This window comes from Corvus moneduloides, chromosome 11 (genome assembly GCF_009650955.1).
Source record: "Corvus moneduloides isolate bCorMon1 chromosome 11, bCorMon1.pri, whole genome shotgun sequence".
Taxonomy (NCBI): domain Eukaryota; kingdom Metazoa; phylum Chordata; class Aves; order Passeriformes; family Corvidae; genus Corvus; species Corvus moneduloides.
In genome coordinates this window covers 14,414,571-14,434,799 of record NC_045486.1, presented here as the reverse complement: position 1 = coordinate 14,434,799, position 20,229 = coordinate 14,414,571, and the positions used below count along the sequence as shown (strand labels likewise).

The following is a 20,229-nucleotide window of genomic DNA, read 5'->3' as shown; positions in this document are numbered from 1 at the left end:
TTATAGCTCTTCTTTTTGTATAATCGGGAGTTTTCACATACAACTCAATCATGTGCACAGTAAGTATAAACGTTAAAGTTCATGTTTATCACAGTCATTATGACTAATATTTTCTTTGAAGTTAGTAATTTGCACAGAAACTATTTAGAAATATACTCTATTCTACAAGGAACAACAGGATGTTTCTTACTGATGTTCTTACAGCTCGACAAGAAGTTATTCAGCCTTGGTCCACATCACTGTATTTTGTCAGATCAGATCTTTCCAAGCAGGCATTTCCATGTAAGATTAGTTTTAAGATGATCTATCTGGTTGGTAAATGATCTTCAGCAACATCAGTACCATCAGGAGGAAGTTTAGAACTCATAAATATTTTTTCTGGAATATTTTCTCTGGAATTCATAGCATCCATTTCACCTGCCCTGATGTCAGTTTTTTTGAGGGAGGAAAATGTATTCACCCTAAATATTAGTTTACATTTGCTAGTTCTAGGAAAATCATTTAAATGTGCAAGGACTCTCTAGTAAGAGTTGCCACGAGGACTCTGCATTGCATTTAAGGATTTTTACAGAATAGGATTTTTGGGTTTTTTTACGCTACCTTTTATTTAGTGGCACATCAATGCTACGACATCCCACACATTAGAAAGTGTATACTAATACCAAAAAACAGCACAACTTACAGAGCTTTCTAATATCTTTTTGTTCTGTTGCAGCCAATGAACTCTGAATAACAATAAAGGCCTCAGATTTCTATGTTGACAGGTTTATTCCAGAAAACTGTCCAAAAAAAGTAAAAGTAAACTACCTAAGTCAGATATATGATTCTATTCCATATGGGTTACATTTATTGATTATTATTCTTCCTTATTTTACTCTCTAGTAAATCAGTAGTATCTCTACTTATTTATCTGGTGTTACACTGATGTAAACCAGAACACATATTCATTGTGTCAGTTAAAAAATTTTAAAAGATCTTAGTTTAAGGTGCTTGGATTATACTTCTGTTGACTGAGGGAACATTCTAACATTTTGTATTAAAGCCTTAAAACCTCAGAAACTTGAGTTACAGTGAACAACAAACTGTGTTTATAGGAGAAACAAGTTAAACCTTCCTTGCCTCTTTCACCTCGTCCTTTCTGTGTTACAGATTTAGTTTAAGAAAATGAAGATCGAGTGAAATCTGCTTTTGCAATAATCAGGGGGTTTATGTTCATGAAATTTTTGTTGTGTACTGCAAGATGAGGATATTTATCCCATTTTAGGTTCCAGTATGTCTAAAAACTACCTAGTGTCTGCAAACAGCTCTAGCACTGAGACAGGTGAAAGAATTTTGAGATCTTTTCTAGAGAGTTCTTGTAGTGAAGTAGGAGTAAGGTTTTCCTGACCTGCTGGATAATGCAATAAGGGAGAAGAGTGGCAAAGGTGATGGGTAACTTTGTCTTGTGCCAAAACTCTTTCCTTGAACTAGATTTCACGTGTATTAAAAAATGAAAAACTGCATATTTGAATGTAACTTAGATCATCAAGAAACACTCTCAAATTTTTGATCTTCCAACAAATCAGAGCCTTATTATTGGCCATCAGGCCACATGGGCCTTTGAGAAGCTTAGAACTTTCAAGATGTGCAGAGTAACAACACAAAACTTCTCCCAAAACAAAACATCAAGAGAATTGCATCTCTTTCTACAGAGTGAGTGAATCTTTATAGAACCTGATGAATTCATCCTGCAGTATGAAGAGTTCATAAAATGCTCTGTGTCTGTTTCAATAAAATGTAGCTATAAAATCTCAGTGTGAAACTAGAATGGTGAGATGCATTAGCTATGTGCTTGTTAGAAGGGTATGAAGACAGAATCTAGTCCTCAAAACACAACGAGGGGACAGGATGCAGCCATTTTGTCATTTATAATGGTAGCACCAGCCACATCTGTGGCACCAACCTCCCCACAAGAGGATAGAAAAATTTCATAGAAAAAAGAATCTATTTTTAGATTAGGAGCTTATCCAACTAAGAGGTTTCACAATGTTAAATGATAGAGTATTTTCTAAGAATTCTTTTTCTTAATTCTTTGTTTTAGCATATGGTTTAAAAATAATGCTTTCAACAGTTAGAGACTTAAAACTGCCTCCTGATCTTGTACATCTCTTTAGATAATAAAATCAGTTGCTTTGCTTAGGTATGTGAACCTGAAACCACACGTTTCTAATTTGGAAACCACATCGTGGTTACCTTGCTACTAGAGCATAGTGTTTTAGCATAATGTTAATTTATTTCCAAACATATATTGCACATTTGATTTTCAAATTTTTATACAAAACCTTGACAAAAATTTTTATGGAGATTTGTTCCTGGATTTGGGGAGTATCCCTCTTCCCTGACAGAGCAGAACAGCACTTTAAACATCTACCTGAGCTCAGTGCCTGGGATTCATGTAGTACTTTTATGCAGTGGTATTGCATATAATTTGTTCCTTCTTTTTCTTTATGCTTCATCTGAACTGTTGCAGATGTGTCTTGAGATGAACTCATCAGTATTCACCCCTTCCAGAGGCAAATTGATAAACAAGAGAAAAGGCGATTGTCTTTGAAAGGGAATGAAACTTTTTGAAAGGTTTGAAACTTTTTATTTAATTGTTGTGCATAAGCTGCCTTTCCTGCTGGTTTCTGGTGCTCTTGATCTATTATCATATCTGTGGATTTCTTCTTCTCAGTAAATGAAATGATCCTAACATTTTTGTGCAGCCTTTCTTCCTTTGAAATCATCTCCTGTTGTTTATCAGCTCAAATGATCTTATGAGCGTATGGTGTCTATCTTGTTCTGCCCTCCAGCCTCCTGCTCCATACAGAGCAGTTCTGGGCCATTGCTTACTGACATTGCCTTCAAGGTGTTTCATGATAGCTAAATACAAAATCCATACAAAAGTTCTGCTCATTCAGAAGCGATTAATGGGCGAGAAATAAACCCCAGTAAAATCCAATAATTATTCTGAATGTATTTGTTAGGCAACTAAGAGGATTGTTCCCTCTAAAAATGTCCAATATTTTAGTTCTAAAAGATAATTGGTTCCAGTACTTAGAGCTCTGTACTGGTTCCAGCCTTTGCATCAAACATCTAGAAACAACTAGTTAATTTCAAAATATTTTTGGAAGGACTTGTTTTGAAGCAAGTAAGAGAAAAGAGTAAGTCCTGTTAATTACAACCTCCCCTCCTCCAAACCCAGCTCCATTTTCCTTTGCTTTGATATTCCTAGAATCTTTTGCAGCACAGATTCATTTCTTACAAGATCAATTTAGTAGTCCTCTAGTTATCAAAAGCAGATAGAGTACTTTAATTGTAGACACAGTCTTATTGATGAGATTCTCTGTGATTATTTTTTCCTCATGCCTTCTTCTGGTCATGTTCTTGTATGCTGAATTTCAGACACATGAAATCAATCATTTTTCTATTTTTCCCCATCTGTTGTGTGCTAGACATTTCATGGTGGTTTTGCAGGTGCCTTGTTTTGTCCTGGTATTAGCTAAAGCTTTCCTTTTTCAATTAATAAATCACTGATTTCATCATAAACTGAAAAAAACCCCAATAACTTCCACAATAAGAAGCTTAAATGAAGAGAATGGAAAGCAAAATCATATTGAATTCAATTTTGCATATAAGTTTTGTCAGTCCACTGATGTCAGGGCAACTTTTTACAGAATACAAATATTTTTCTCATTAACCTTGAATCCTTGACACAAAATTATGTGTGAACTTTAAAATGGGTCAGTTTTGTCTTGATATTTGTAAATAGTGTCCCCTGCAAACAAGAAAATATTTGCTTCTACAGGAGCTTGACATAAGTAGCTTCCTGTCTGTTTCGTCACTGCACATTTTGTGGTCATAGTCCAAAATGCTGTGAACTTGAAATGGTGCTGTATGCATGTGAATGTCAGCAAAAGATGCCTCTTTATTAAATGCAACACCCATGAGGTAAAACTGAATTTCTGGTATGAACTGTACTTGATTCAAAGTTTCAGTCATAAAAACCTTTTGTCACAGTAGAAACCTTCACTCCTGTGAGGTTGTGAACACCCACTACAGCAAAGGAGAAATGATCTTGGGTTTTTAAGAGCCCTAAAAGACACAGATTGTTTGTGACAGCAGGGGAGAGGGACAGAGAACAATGGAATAGAAAACAAGCCTTGATACACCTTCCACTGCCTCTGGCTGAGCAGTCACAGAAGAAATGGTATTATTTTGTGAAAAAAAGATGGAGAAAAACCAATGGTTTGGGATAATTTAACTATATATGTTCTTATAGCCATTCCCTTCTTAGACTGTGCTGGAGTATTGCAAAACAGAGTACAGAACAACACATCTCTTTAGACATTTAATACAATCAGAGTAACATGTTAGAAATCACAAACACAATTAGTAAATCTGATTTTTAGAAGATATTCTGGCTTGCTTAACATGTTCATTAGATCAAATACACTTTCAATTATCTTCAGAAAGGAGTTATCTTTAGATGTTGGTCTTACATTGATATGTAGAGCAAGTAAGATTCAATATAGTGCAAGATCAAAACTCCACTAAACTCATTGCAGGATCCTCATTGACTCTAACAGTTATTGTGTGATGCTCTTGTTTGGGTTGGTTTCGAGGCCAGTGTCAATTTTACTGTGAGAGAAAGAGGATGTGTGACTGGGTCCTAAGAGGATTTATGATCAAGAAATGATTTTTTGTTTCTAGGACTGCCAAAGAATCTGCCCTTTTTCCAAATGTGGAAGGGACTCTATGTGAGAATAGAAAAACAAATGAATGTGTGTATATGCACTTATCTTCTGAGGTTGATTCTTTTTTTTTCCTTCCTTCTCTTCCTCCCTTTCCTTTTTTTGTGAGAGTTAAAAAGACTAGATATACAAATTTTAGTATAAATTGTATCCCTTCGTGTCAGTGATGTGTATTTTACAACCATGAGTTTTGTTTAGAGTTGTCAATATTTAGAAAAATATTCTGATTCCATGCATGGATGTTTGCACAGTTTTTTATTAGGAAGGAAATATCTAATATGTAGCAGATAAGAGAACAGTTGTATCAGTAATTTATATAGGGAAATATAGATGTAGTAATGTTTATACAGAATGTATGTTTGCATATATAAGCAGAATTAACTATGGACAAATATTTTGTGTTTAGAAGTATTAAGTTAATGGTGTAATAATGAAAATAGGACTCTCTCCCTTTGCACACACAAGTATGAGACCAAAATTTTGATCATGGTGTGTGGAATGCTCATGAAGCGTCTGATTCATTAATTGGTTCTGCTACTTTGATTTGTAGCCATGTGGTTTATCCATACAATTAGCATAATTCTTAAAAAAAAAAAAAAAAAATAAAGTTCCCAACCAAACTTTGCATTTAAAGTCATTTGGGTTAATTTAAGTATAGCCTTCCCTGTAAATATTTTGTATTCATTAGAAAGGCAGAATGGCTTGTTTGTACGAATAAAAGAATCACAGGTACAGACTCACAGAATAAATGAGTATGGATTTCTTTTCTGTTAATTTCCACATGAAGTTCAGAGTGCAGATGCAGGCAGATATGACTTAAATAACTGTTTTAAAAGTTGAGAATATTTAGATCTTTTTTTGTGCTGATTCTCATTTTAAAAACATGATTACTAGGCTGCTTAAGGAATTTTTCAGTCATTAGCATTAATAAGCATTTAATGTATTTTAGAAAATGTGTCGAATCTTCAATGAGTGGAGCCATTTCATCACAAAGTTCTTAAGTGTCTGTAAATTTTTTTTTGCTATTTCTTAATTCCAATCCGATGCCTTTATAGCTGCTGTGTGTTCTCTTTTTCATATTTCACAGGAGCTAACTTCTTTCTTTTCTGTCAACTATAGGAATTCTTTTTAAAGAGAGAACTAGAATTGTAATTTTCATCTATGTTTTATGACTCTCTTCTCCATAGCAACATTTAAATTTCCTCTGATGAGTGTACTTTGCATGCGGAGCACAATCTATCCTTGACTAAAATGATGTAGTTACTGAAAAATATGTGGTAGCACAGTAAAACAATTATGTGAACAATGAAGGATTTGGTGTTAAATCCCTTGAAAAATCAAGTGCATTTCCTTAGAGATGTCATCCTAGTAAGCTGCAGGTTAATGTCACTCTTTTAATATTTATACTGAAATCTTAACGACAGGAATATCCTGGTAGGAGGCTGAATTTTATTTCTTCCTCTGTGTGTGCATGTAATTTTTTATGATGCCTGTAGTACTTAGTTGGGGGGGAACAAGTGCATAGATTGCAAAAGAAAAATCATCAAAATCATAAGATTTAAGTGCTGTATCTTATAGCAACTAAGTAGATTTTAAAGCAGAAAGTTTACCTTTTCTGCTCAAAACCAAGAATTGGAATATGCTTTCTATTCTTTCCCAAGTTTTTACTATTGGTGGGAAGAGCTGAGGAAACCTGCTAGCAAAGTATGAAATGCTTTGCATTTTCTACATGTTTGCCACAGCACTTGATATGTTTCCTGAAAAAGTACCTTTAAAAAGTGAAAGTTCTAATCCGTACACCCAATGTCAAATAAAGAGCCAGTATGTGACACGGATGGGATGACTCTGAACATTAAAAACACCATAACTTTAGGAATGCATTAAGGTTAAACTTAGTGCAGCCCAGAAAGTATTTATAGAAATACCTGTACCATCAAAACCATATCCAGACTTGCTGATTATTTACTGGCATGTTTGCAGTTATTTCCTATTGATTTGTATTGCATCTGATTTTGGAACAATCAAGTCAGTAGGGCTGTTTTTCTGCAACTGGTGACTTTTAAAAGCTTGGCAGGAGAAGAGGACTGTGGAAATGAGGTCAGTGAATGTAAAATAAGAGGGTTTTTTCACTTTTTTATGTTTTAACATACGTAAATTGCAATAGTATACTTTTTATAACAATAACTCCACTAAATCATTAGAAAAATAGAAATGGAAAGTTAATATAATAAATGTTATTTTTGTTTCTTTAGTAAGAGAAGCCATGGTTTTTGATGTAGTAAGAAACTACTAAATATAATTTACTCTTGCAGAAGATTTTTTTGCTATTCTTCAAACAAACGTAAGACTGAATTCGGATCCAACAGAACAAGAAGTTTATAATTCTACTGAGTTTTCCTTTAAAACTTCTAAACTCGGTTTCTTGGAAATCTAGGACATGCAGCTACATAATGTTTTGAATCAATTTGAAACAGCTCTAAAATATTTTAACAATGCATGACCTTTTTCTTTTCAATTATCATGACATCATTTACAAAATCATCTTTATGAACTTATTTTGATACGGGTGAAAGGAGATAGACTTTTATGGGGTACATATCAGAACTACTGGTCTTATAACTTTTTCCTTCTTCTTCTAAAGACAGTATTCCAGATCTCTGGGGTTTTGTTTGGTTCAATCATATTGGTCTCACAGGTATCTGATCCAAAAAATAGTGCACAATCCTTGATGTTGGATCCCTTTTCCTGTCTTGGGGTTTTCTACCACGTCAGTAGTGTCTAATTTTTCTTTTTCTGGTAATACCAAACACATTTCCATGAAGGGCTCAAAACAATGCTAGATTATTTGCAAATGTGGAAAGCATGACACTGTGTGCAACAACACTATTGAAAAACCTCCTGCAGTTATTTATTCTGTGTTACATTGTGTGATGGGACCCCAAGTTGACCTGCATCTAGAAGTGGAATTCTCAACATGTCTCACTGGCATCAAGCATATTGTGAACCTCAGGGGGCCTGCAGTTTCTGAGAGTAATTTTTTACAATACAAAATAGAATAAGAAAATGTGTTTAGTAAAGAATTTTTTTTTTGTTTTCTGGTTAAAAGGAGGTTGAAAAAAAAGTAATGCTACATTTTTTACCTGTGTTCTTGCAAGGCCCCATGCTTTAATCTTGCTCTTCAATCTAAGAATTTTTTTAGGTTGCAACGAAATCTGCATGGTTCCATCAGCATCCCTAAGACTGCTTTTGTACTTCAGAAAATCCTCTTAGGTTTCCCCTGATGCTTGCAGGCTCCTGTCCCTGTTGTAGCTGGCTGTACAGCAAAGGTCTCTTCCCAAGCAGTTTTGTGGAACAAGGTCCAATTTCCTTCAGAGGGCTCCTCCTGACCCACAACTGGATCAACCAGGAGCCAGCAAACGGCCAGGTGTCCTCCCTGCACTTCAGCCACAATAATTGTAACAAAAACTGCTTTACCCAGATGGCAAACCTGGAGCAAGTAAACCAGATCTATGCACTGTATCACACTAATCATGTGTATTGTTTAGGGACGAGCACATGGGGGAGGAAGAGACACTAATGGAAAACAAATAGGAACAGGAGGCACTTTGGTGTGGCTGGAGCTGAATGAAAGCACCAAAAGGGCACAGTTCACCAGGGGTGTGGGTAGAATAGGAATACCTGCAGTGCTGGAGGGCCAGGGAAAGATCACACAGTTTGCTGCAAAGCTGCCTCTTGGCAGGGTATGAAGCAAACCACAGGAATCAGAGGTACCTGTTGGCTTTTACACACAGACAGGCAGCTCTTACACTGTTCAATAAAGGGTCAGACCAGAGGGCTATCACTGCTAATGTTAGGAAAATTATTTCTTTCCTATGGCCTCCCAGAAGGGGTAATGTCAGACAAAACTCCACAGTTTGTTTCAAAGGAATTTGTAGCAAATATTAAACGGAATTGCTGACATATAGGACCTTGTAACAGGCAAGTGTCAAATCAGCAACAGGATGAAAATTTATCTGATGGGAAAAAGACAGATTTTTTTAATTTTTTTTTTTTTTTTTTTAAATTGAGTAAAGACCTTGAACCTGGATTTTTAAGCTTAGGTGAAATGTGTCAAGAATTCCAGCCCAGGAAAAAGCATTATGGTCTTGTCTGCTGACTTTATTATTCCTAAGCAGGGTTGTGACTGCTAATATTTAAGAGAATGGAAATATTCTTGATTTTATAAAAGGCTGTAAATTGGATTGACTAACTGAATTCAGCAGCAGATAATACAGAACTCTAGTTGGTAAATGGTTAGTAATGTACTCTTGACAATAATCTGAATAAAAGCAAAAGAGATCACTTTGTATATAAAAGTGCAAAGCATCTAGTTTGTGTGGCAGTTATTAATAAGTAATCCTCACTTCAATCCATCTGACTATAACTCCTTCACTTGGAAAAACTTGACCAAACTTCTGGCAAAACTTTTGGCAAATTTAAAAAAAAGTCATATTACAACTTTCTCCTCTTGTTTGAATGTAAAAAAGAAAATGTTTCCCCTTCTCAGAGTCAAAATAATTAACTAGTCAAAGACTAACAAGTAGTTAAACTTTCAGAAAGGCTTTAAACTGCTCTAACCTGTTATACACGATTTAGGTCATGTAGTTACAATTCACAGGTATACGCAATTTCTGCAGCAACCCTTTTATACTGTTCAATACAGTAATTTATTAAAAAAACCAGGCTTTTTTAGAAACACATACTTTAATATGATCTTGGTTTGTAGTTTGGTATTGGATCAGTGCAGTTTTAGGATGAAGGAATTTTACTTCCAGCAATTCTTTGTGCCATGAATTTTGTTATATTTTATGTTGTGGAAGTGGAGGAACTGTGGCTGCTTGCTCCCAATATTTGTGAATTAGAGATCATGTGACAGTTCTGTTCCATGACATATACCACGTGGATATCAGCTTTTAGCAGAGAACTGTGTGCAAGTTGTTGTTTTTCTTTTTCTATTTGTTTTCATTCAGAGGAAGGGCAAAAGGTCAGTCAGAAGCTCACTAGAAATCTTGAAGGTCTTTTTGCATTTGGCATCGATTCACCTGCCTGTTTCTGTGTTCTGCTGATGTCTTTAAAGAAAAAATTTGTGTTGGAGAAACAAATTTTCGGAGGCAGACTTAGCACAAGGCTAAACTGCTGCGTCAGTGAATTTCTCCACAAGTGTGGAGTAAGAGGAGAAGAATTCAGAAAAAGGGAAAACTGTATTGTGCCTGTAACAGTTTGGTTTTCTGACTTCCTCCACTACAATGGGTTTTCTTTTCTCTGAAGTGAAAACAGAACCCATCTTTCAACTCTTGATAAATAAGGTCTTTTATACGTGATGGAGTCTGCTGCCTGCTCTCAATGCCTTTATACGTGAGTTGTTGCTTACAGTAAATACTGTGCACACAACCAGGTATGGCTACTCTTGTCTAGTAACATCTGTGTGGTACAAATATGCATATATGCATAAACACTTGCATTTGATTTGCATATATGCACATATAATCATACTCGTGTTTACAGCACAGAAATGTATTGTTCTATGCATATATTATTGTATATTATGCATGTATTGTAATCTGTTTGCATAAGCAGTTACTAACTTTCTATTCCCATTTTGTTTTTCTTTCCTCTCTCATGGAGGATACAACCTTCTACTTTAGTATGATAATCTTCTCTTAATGTCAGTTTCATTTAAAACTAAAAGTGTCTTTATGTTGAATTATATTTGTGTACAGGAAGATGGAACTACTTCACAGTTCAGTTGTGATACCATATCTGATGAGAAAACAATCCCTTTCTTGGTGTGGTAGTATTTAACAAATTGCACGGTGCTTTTGTGATACCTAGTAGAGAAGATGTCAAATCATAAAGTCACTTAATAAGTCCTCAATAAGTTGAATCAATTGGCAATGTAAACCTAGTTCCTCTAGTTTCTTTCCTTTTCACTTTGTTTTTATATTATGTCTGTGCTTTTATTAATACGGCACCTAAAGTAGCAGTTCAAATTAATTTAATGTATAATTGCTTGTTCTGTTTTGTTGTTTTCCAGCTCCCTCAGGCACAAAAGGTAAAATATTTTAATCAAATCCTAGTCATTCCAAGTAGTCACCAGTGCTTCACGTTTCCATGGTGGTGTGAGTGCGGTACAGTTGGTGATCAGTGAAACTCTTCACTGTCACGGGGTCTCTGAGGCGGGCACAGGAAGGTACCTGGCTTTGAGCCCAGCTGAGGTACCTGCTGAGAGCAGCCCTTCAAACATATGAGCTATTTTAACATGCCAGGCATCTAGTAGCCTACAACTTGGAAACGACAGGGAGGCTATTTTGTCAACAATTTGAAATAATAGTAGGGATTAAAAAAAAACCCCACTCCATTACTCCATGTGAAATATTTTGGGATCTGTTGTAGAGACTGCAGAACCCATGGCATAGCTGGTACCCTTTCACTGCTCCCCACTGTATCTACCAACACACCCCTGAACGCATTCAACATTTGACTTCTCTAACAGGTTGCATACTTTTCATATAATGTGCTCTTGCCTTTAAACCACTTCTGCATCGATATGGTGTTACCAGAGCCAGCACTGCACATCAGGACAACACAGTCAGTGTGGCAAAGTTAAGAACTGCTTGATGCCTGTTGCATCATCCTTATATATTTCACAAACATAATCGAGGCTTCTAGAAACTAGAAAGTCTAGGTGGTGTTTTGTGCTTTTGGTAAAAAACTATTAAAATGATAAAAAGGAATAGAATGTGCTGGAAAATGGCAACACTCACTTGTCCAAGTCGTTCTTATTGTTCTTGGTAAAGCACCTTCAATAAGAAATGTCATAGCAACTAGTCAGTTTGACATCACTTTTATTCATGGATGATGATAAAAGTTCACTTTTTAATGAAAGCTATAAGTGAGGTGATCTTTCACTTAATAGTTTTTGAAGAATAGTGAGGGCATCCACAGAACTTAGAACTTCACTAATGTGTCTCAGCCACTTTTTAGTTTAAAAGCAAGAAATACGAGGATGGGAGGTTTTATTGTTATGATACTATGTGTATTTGAAATTTCCTTGCTCGTGGAGCTCGGAAAATTCTATTTCAAACCTGCAGGTAATATAACACTGCACTATATCCACAGTTTGTTCTTGCTTTGAGAGTTGCAGAACATGGTACCAAAAGACATCGGCTTTGTTTGGGTTTTTTTTTTTTTTTTCTTCTTGAAATAGATGGTTTCAAGAAATATTTTGTGTACAGCTTTCTGGAAAAGTAGAAGGACCAAAAGGCTAGACGAGCTAACTTTAGCTTTTTCATTTTCACCCGCTTGTCTAAACATTTGTGCCAAATGCTTCTCTTAACAGTTTGCAGAAAGAAGAGAGAGTTAAACCCTAATGTGCTGGTGCAGAAGGTACAACCAGTCAGGCTGTTTGTCAGGTTGTGCCATGTGGTACTATATTACCTGTTCTGATGGCCACAATTCTGAGCTATTAAATAATATTCTGGTAAAAATTACTCAAGTTTGAGGTTAGCAAAAAACAACACAATTTTCATAAATGGTCAAAATTGCCAATTTTCAGTGTGTTAGCCCCTACATCAAGCAAATGCAGTACTAAAGCCACATATTTTTATATGCATTCATAACTAACCACAGTCTAGTTGACTGTGTATTACTTTTGTACAGAGAAAGAAGAGAGGGGTGGGAAGGAAGGAATGAGATGGGGAGGGGGGACAGGTACAAATAATCCTCCAGGGATTTTGATAACTTCAGGCAAGAAATATGCCTTCTAATAAGCATGGCCTGACAGCTTATGAACAAACCAGGAGAATCTCTCTTGCTCTCTGCAAGGTGAAGGGAAGCAGCACAGGGCTGGTGCATGCCTTTATGAATGACTTAGTCACTGTTTTGCCATATGGTGTCTGAACTTGTACTGTATTTTTGTTGGAATCTGTGTATCATCTTGCAAATGTTTTCTCTATAAACATTTCAAACAGTCATGTCTCTCTAAACTTGTTCACTTTAATCTTTGAGTGATCTGAAAGAAAAATGTGGCATTTCAAGTTTACCTTTTTTATTTCATATCTATTATAAATAGTTCACCATCTTGATGAAATGTGTTTTCTCTTATATGTGGGACATTTTGACTTCAGACTTTTCAGTGTTTAGTCAGTGTTCCGTGGTGATTAGCTATTGATTTTGAAGACCTGTAGCTTTTCAACTGTCTACAGCAGTTAAATAGCAATTAAACCTGTTGCTCTTATGCTGTCCGCTCTTAGTCAAACTGGTGCAAATTCAGAATTGGAGAGCAGGTGAAATGAAGAACGATGAGTTTAAGGTGGATGTATCTGTTTCACCATGATATTTGTCTTGAAAAGATCCTTGTGATATACTCCATACTTAAATAGAAAATACCACAAAACCAAATCAAACCAACCGCCCACCCAACCAGCCAAAAAAAACCACCACCAAAAAAACTCACCTGAATTTCAGGCAACAGAGACACTGATTTAATATGGTTATGTTACTTTCAGAACCAAATAAGTCTAGGAAGAGTTAATGTGTCTAAAAGGAAGAACTACTGCCAGGCAAATGAAACAAATTCTTATGAATTTTACTTGTCCTCTGTGTTTCTTTTATGCATGTTTTTAGGTAGCAATCCCACAGGGCTGTGAAAATAGCACTAAGATAAAAAAATAACTCAAATTTACCACTTTTCAAATTTGTTCATTTTGATTTCCAAAATGACCTTTATCTTTGATACAGTTACATAAAATAGCTTTTTGTATGCATTGAAGAGCAAAAGCCATTTTTCCTTAATAGTTCAAAAAGGTGTTTTGTTTCCTAGTATGAAAGCTTTACTTGCTTTTTTGAGCAAACACAGCAGGATTCAAAAGCTTTTGCCTTACTCCTGCTGTGATGTTTTGTTCTACTTAGTTTGAGTGAAGAGGTAGAAGTGAATAAATTAGGCACACAAATCAGAAGCAGAGAGTTGTGTTTAGGAACACTTGAGAATTTTTTTTTAATGATTCTCTCATGAGTGGAACCATATTTCCTCCATACAGAAATTTTTTGATGATATTTTTTGCCCAAAAGTTCCCGATGGCTTTCTTCTCTCTTTCTCTGTTATCCTTAACTTCTGTAAGTAGTGCTGTGCCCTCCTTATATCTTGATGCTATTGTCTTTCAGCCTTTTGGGAGCATCATTTATCATTCCCTGCATCGTTTACCTTATACTTTGAAGGGTTGAATTAACTGTCACTAGGAACAGAAAATAGAAAATTTGCAAAGCTGCTGTTTCATTGAAGCATATGACTAGTGATTTTAGAACTTTTATGAAATTATGGTAGTTAAGTTGAATCTAATGGAGTACAAAATAGTCATAAACAGTTTGATTTAGCATTCCTTTGGATCTATTTCCTCCTCATGAGATGCTATTGTCTTTCATTTTTGTAATGAATATTTGATTTCCATTCAGAAAACCATGTTAAAATTTTCACTTACATGTTAATTGCAATCTTTAGTTTCCAAATTTCTCTCTCACATTCCTCAACATGCAAGCTGACTTTTAATGACATTTTTGAATCAGCAGTTTACAAACTCCAAGTAACTATTTTACAATATAGGGGGTTTTTTTCATTTACTTTATGTGCTAAACACAGAAATGCCTCTTTAACTTAAGACACACAGGTTCCTATATTGTCCCAGACCATAACTTGAGTCTATGCCAAGATAATAGCTATTCGTTATTATTTAGTCCATATAAAACACAAATTCCAATTCTCTGATGCTTCCAACCTGCCTCATTACATACATACATAAAAGTGCAGTGGTCACAGAAGACAACACGTTGTGAAGCAAATATACAGAGTGGGCAAAGGAAGAAGGTGGGTGGGTTGGGCAGGTGTGTCAGAAATTCTGGACTTCCTACTGTAACTCTTCTTGACAATACACTCCCAAGGAAGATATTCCAGGGATGTTTCTCAGATTCCTCTTTCCACAATGGAAGCACCTAAGAAAATGTTTTTACTCTTTCCTGTGTATGTGTGTCTGGTTTAATTCTGGAGCCTGCCTTGCTCTTTGCCCTGAGAGATGGATGCTAGTGCTGGATGCGAGGCTAAACTCAAAGTGGCTTGACTCTTAAGAGGATGGTTTTTTTTGTTGTTGTTTGGGAAGATCTGCTTGGGTTTGTTCTAAGGGGGGTAACTGTGTACAGTGAGGAATTAAAAGGCAAACTGTTGTAGTTAAGTTATTTCTTTAAAGGAGTTTCTCTCCAATTATAAATCTGTTATTGCTAGGCACTAGAGAGCTGTACCTTTTTCAGAGAGCAAGTTCTGTTTCTTTATTCTAAACAACCAAGAGACATTTAACCTGGAAATGCATTTTTTCCTCAGTCTTGAGGCTTATTTTCTTTTAAAGGTTTGTTATTTTTTGCTAAACATTTTATCAAACTGAGTGTCCATAGCCCTTGGGTAGTTTCCCACCTAAAACCGTTACCACCACGTCTTTTCAATAGAAAAACGTTCTGGGGCAAATCACTGATGCTGTCTCTTTCATTCATCATTCTACACTAGATAGTAACTACAGTCTGATGAGCAGTGACTCAGTAAAATGTTGCAAATATGAGTCCCTGCTCATCCAGTTATTTGCTGACTCCACTTATGGAAGTGGCCAACAACCTCTCCATCTGCCAAACAAATAAAAAATCAAACAGGCTGGATTATACAGTTGCAATTCTATAGAAATTATTGCAGCAGCCAACTCTAGTTGGTACTTGTAGATAACAAAATTACAGGGCAATCACTCTTGTCTACTTCCATAGTCAGTTTTGAGAGTTAATGAGCAGTTCTTTCAATATTTCCCAGGAATCCCAGACTGTGGAGGGTTTTTTTCTCCATGTAAAGAATTTCAAACACCCTAAAACTTTACTGAGAGTACCTTGGCTTTATCCTATCTATTAAATTATTTTTAGTAATATCTTGAGAGTGAGAAGACTCGTAAATTAATACTGTCCTGGTACCTGACAAAAACATGATGTCAGAGAACAGCTACCCTGGGCAATCATATAAAATCTCTAAGTGCTCCAAAATGTCACCTCGTAATCAGCAGAATTCTTTTCCACTTCCTGGGCTCCTCTCCACACAAATCATGTCAGTGTGCTTGACTCTACTACTCTGGCCAAGGAGCAGAAATTCCTACATTGGTTTGTCTGCATTTGAGTTTCAAGTGCAACCTTTGAACCCACAATGTTATGTCAAGTTTTTGGGTTTTTTTCTTGTTTGTTTAATAGCTTACTATTCCTTGATAGATCAAGGGTTATATTAGGGTTAGAATTATCTCTTCTTGCTAACAAGGAAAACAAACAAAAAAAAAGGAAATATGATCATGAGTTCGTTCCGCCTCATATCCCCAGTGATTCCTTATCAGATGTAAACCTTCTTGACTCTAAATCCCATTTGTGTTCCTGTTTAATGTCTGCAAACATTCCTTCTCACCGTGAGATAGTGCCATGCCTCAGGAAATATACTTGTTTGGGAAACTGAAAATCCTCCTGAAGAAGATTGGGAGCTGCAAGACATGTAATTATCTAGATTTTGTTTGTCTGATTTGTTAATGTGATATAGGCTTCATAAGTTATCTTTACTTTTCATAAAGTATCTTTTATAATGTAGGACTTGTTTTCTGAAAATGTGGCGAGCCAATTGCTATTGCTTCATTATAAGAAAACCTTTGTAAGCACAAACAAAACAAAAAAATAATTGCAAAAATTCTAAAAGGAGAAAAAAAAGGATTAGAAGTTCTACCTGAGTGCAGAAAACATGATACAGACGCCAGAGTGGTAGGAGAATGTCACAGTCACAACTGGGCACGACTGGCACCTACGGTATCGCTCAGCAAGATCACCCCTACTGCTGCATCCATTCGGCTGAACACAGAAAAGCAGAATTTGTGTTCTACAGCATCTCCCCTTGAGATCATAACTGTCTGTGTAACACTTCCAAATGTTGGATAAACTTCTTCAGCTTTAAACATCTGCCCCTGGGGACAGAAAAGGTTGAGCAGTAACTCTCCACCTCCTGCTTGAGTTGCCTTTCACACGTGGCGGGTGAAGATCTACAGGCACAGAGCAGTGCTGGTCTGGAGCACCCCAGTCAGTGTCTGCTCAGGGCAGAGGTTCAGTCTGGCCAGAGGGTGTGAACAGGGAGGAGACACAATCTGATCACTCTCACTGTCCTGTGGCCAGTGATAAACATCCTACATGTTTCTCTTCAATGGAACCAAGGTCAGGAGAGCTGTTTTCTCCCTAAACTGAAAAAATACATTGAAACCTGATGTGCAGAATCAAATAATGCTTCATGGCACCTCTTTGCCCAGCAAACTGGAACTGGCTGGAGCAAAGATGCTCCTGGGATCCTTGCTGGCTGCCATCCTTCGTGCCACTGTGTGAGCTGAGGAGATCTCAGTCTGGACCACAACAAAGTTCATACAGCTCGTGACCTCTTTCTCTTTTCTGGGAGAAAACAGCCCGAGGCAACTTCGGCAGAACTGACACTGGGAGGCATGTGGAGCAGAGCTCCAGCTGCTTTGCTGCTGCCCTTGCTGCTTCCACAGCCCACATCCCAGCCCCTTCTCTCTCCCGTGGCACACTGCAGTAGGAGTGAGGATGAGGGATCCTTCCTGGCACTGGAGGGGCTGGGATGGACAGAGCTGGTTCAGTTGACATGGGGCTGGGGCTGGGCTGAGCTGCACTGACTGCAGGTCCAACTACATCAGTGTCATTTGGATAAACTGCCTTATCTCATTTAAAATGGAAATAATGCAATTGTATGTCTGTAATGGTTCCTTAGTTCTCAGAGACAGTATTTCTTTTTCAAATGTAGCTTGCTGATGATCAGGGATTGGTGTTGATGACAACTGTTGCCATGCCAGTATTTAGTAAGCAAAATGAGACTGTAAGTACTCAGATTATTTCTGTCATGTGATAATGGTGTGACTGACGTGAAGTTGCTTTCAGGGATCTAATAACATTTTAGCCAACCCCCAAATTTTTTCTTCTCTTCCTGTTATGTTGTCTGCAGTCAGTATCCCTTTATTAGCACAAAAATGTGGACAGATAGTCCCAAATATCTATACTCTAGAAACCGTGGTAAAATGATGAAACCCTATATCTAAGAGAAAATCTTAGATGGCACTTGGCCTTAGGGCTTTCTTACTTCTGTATTACTTTTTTATAGCAAATAATCTATATAATTTTCCCCTTTGCACTGGTATAACTCAGAATTTAATTACTTTTATGTATATTATCTATATATGTGTTTATCTTTAATAATTTAACAGATTATTAAGGAAAGTTAAGTGTACTTTCCCCTTAATGCTTCATCTTTCTCTTTTGTTTATCAGGAGAAATTGGGAAAGAAGGGAGGAACATATTTTTAACAGTAGTTTTTAATTTAAAACATTTGCATGTGAAAGATTTCGGTAGAGGGACTCACCCTTTTCTAGGTGAACTGTAAATAAAGCAGAAAGGAGCAATGTTATTGATTTAATTACTGCTTGATCAGCTGACTTGTACCAGTGTCTGCCTTCCCCACTTTTAAAATAATTGGTGTGTTATCTATTCACTTCTGCAGTGTAGCTGCAAGGTGAAATAAGTGGTGAGAATGTTTATTATTATTGTGGTTCTGAGTGCATCTTTTATTGTTCTTTTCAGAGGTCTAAAGGGATTCTCCTGGGAGTAGTCGGCACAGATGTTCCAGTTAAAGAGCTTTTAAAAACTATTCCAAAATACAAGGTAATATACAGATGGTGTATATATATAATGTCTATTCAGTATAATGCCTAAAATATAACATAATTAATTTAATATGTTGTTATTGTTTGTACTTACATGGCTCCATTATTTCACCCATTTTCCTCAAGAATTTTAGCTCTGTAGTGTCTGAGATCAAGTGCCATTTTTAAAACCTAAGTTAAACTATGGCCTGATTTTCACGTTTTTGTTGATCAGTGTGGTCTAGAGGGTAATGTTAAATATTGTCCATATTAAAATGAATGAAGTTATGAAATCAATGAAGTTATCAGACCATGAAATACAGCCAGAACATGAGGCAAAATAACAAAAAAAATCGTGCTTAAAAATGGCATTGCTTTGCATGAAAACACTTTAGGCTTCCTGTTTGTGTATAATGCTTCCTGTTGCAGGTGACTCCACAGTGATATCAGAACACAGTGCCAGAGGCACTGCTGCTCAGGATAAGTTACAGGGAACACTCTTAGTGCACAAATCACCAAAGTTTACCAACAGCAACTTATATTATACTTTTGTGTACGCAGATATAATGAATCTGTAGAAGAAAGAGGAGAAAGGAGCAAAATTAGCTCCTTTGCAAAATTTGGAGCAATGGAAAAAATGTTTGGAGCTGCCTGTAAGGATCTGTGAGGAGAGCTGATGACTTAAGAGGCCTCCCAGAAACAAAGACTAGACAGGAGTAAAAGAATAAAAGTAGGTATTTATTTGAAAGGCCTTCAAAGATACACCCTGGGGACTCTGAAGCTATTCTGAAAATGGACCCCAAGATGGACCCCCGGTCACGAGTTCTTCACCCTTTTATAGGTTTGGTTCATTTGCATATCAGGGTCAGTTCTCCAGTTAAAGCCTCAGTTTTCCCCTCAGCTTATCCCCCCACCCCCTTAGCGGCTCTTTGGCTTATGCTTTTGGCCTAGGACACTCTTGGTGTCCTTGGAAAGCAGGGCCAGAGAGGCTTTGTTATGTCTACCTAGCATGAGAGAGCAGAAATTAACAGGCTACAAGAAACTTCAGAGTCACACACCAAGCAGTACGGAATTTGAAAAATATAAAGGTTAAAACCTAAGGCACCAGAGCAAGGTTCATTTGTAGTGAGAAGGAAGAACAATGTTGTGGTATCTGCAGAAATAAAAGCTTGGCTGTGCATGGCTGGATAGGAAAAGCCGAATAACAGTGATGTTACTCCTAAATAATCTGTAAGATTTGGACATAGTCTGAATATAAGAACCTGGAGAGAGTGGGAGGCCTGAATAACAGGCATTGCAACAGAGTGAGACTGACTCAGAAAAGGAGAAGTTTTTTTAAGAATTAGTTTTCTGTGGAATTAATATATGATCCTCCTGCTGAATATTAGACTTTTTATTTGAAGGTATGTTTTATATTGCAGGATGTACTGCAAGAGAGGATTATTACAGGAGGCACCAATATCATGCAATGCAGTTGGGTTAGTGAGATCACTTGAGTTATAACTTCCAGTCCCACATGCCATAAACAAAGCCTGTACAATTGCAAGACCATAATCACCCCTGGGACCCATTCCTGCAGAGGCAACACGTGACAAAAAATTCACACAGGGATATAAAATGATTGGTTGGAAATAGAAGTCTGCTGGCCTGGAATTCTTTCAGCTTGGATGAGG

At 36.7% G+C, this 20,229-nt stretch overlaps 1 protein-coding gene across 6 annotated transcripts in view; it reads left to right on the top strand.

The window, feature by feature from the left end:
• The window catches only part of CACNA2D3 (calcium voltage-gated channel auxiliary subunit alpha2delta 3), a 398,896-nt gene that overhangs the window by 268,728 nt on the left and 109,939 nt on the right, over positions 1 to 20,229 (top strand). For 4 of the 6 annotated variants that reach the window (XR_004242342.1, XM_032120753.1, XM_032120749.1 and 1 more), the window contains exons 14-16: positions 10,846 to 10,863; positions 17,665 to 17,736; positions 18,495 to 18,575. Coding sequence is in view for 5 of the 6 variants with exons in the window: in XM_032120753.1 (XP_031976644.1) it covers positions 10,846 to 10,863; positions 17,665 to 17,736; positions 18,495 to 18,575 (171 nt within the window). In the remaining variant the exon portion in view is untranslated. The remainder of the gene's footprint in view (positions 1 to 10,845; positions 10,864 to 17,664; positions 17,737 to 18,494; positions 18,576 to 20,229) is intronic. The other 2 variants (XM_032120750.1, XM_032120752.1) reach the window with 1 other exon arrangement.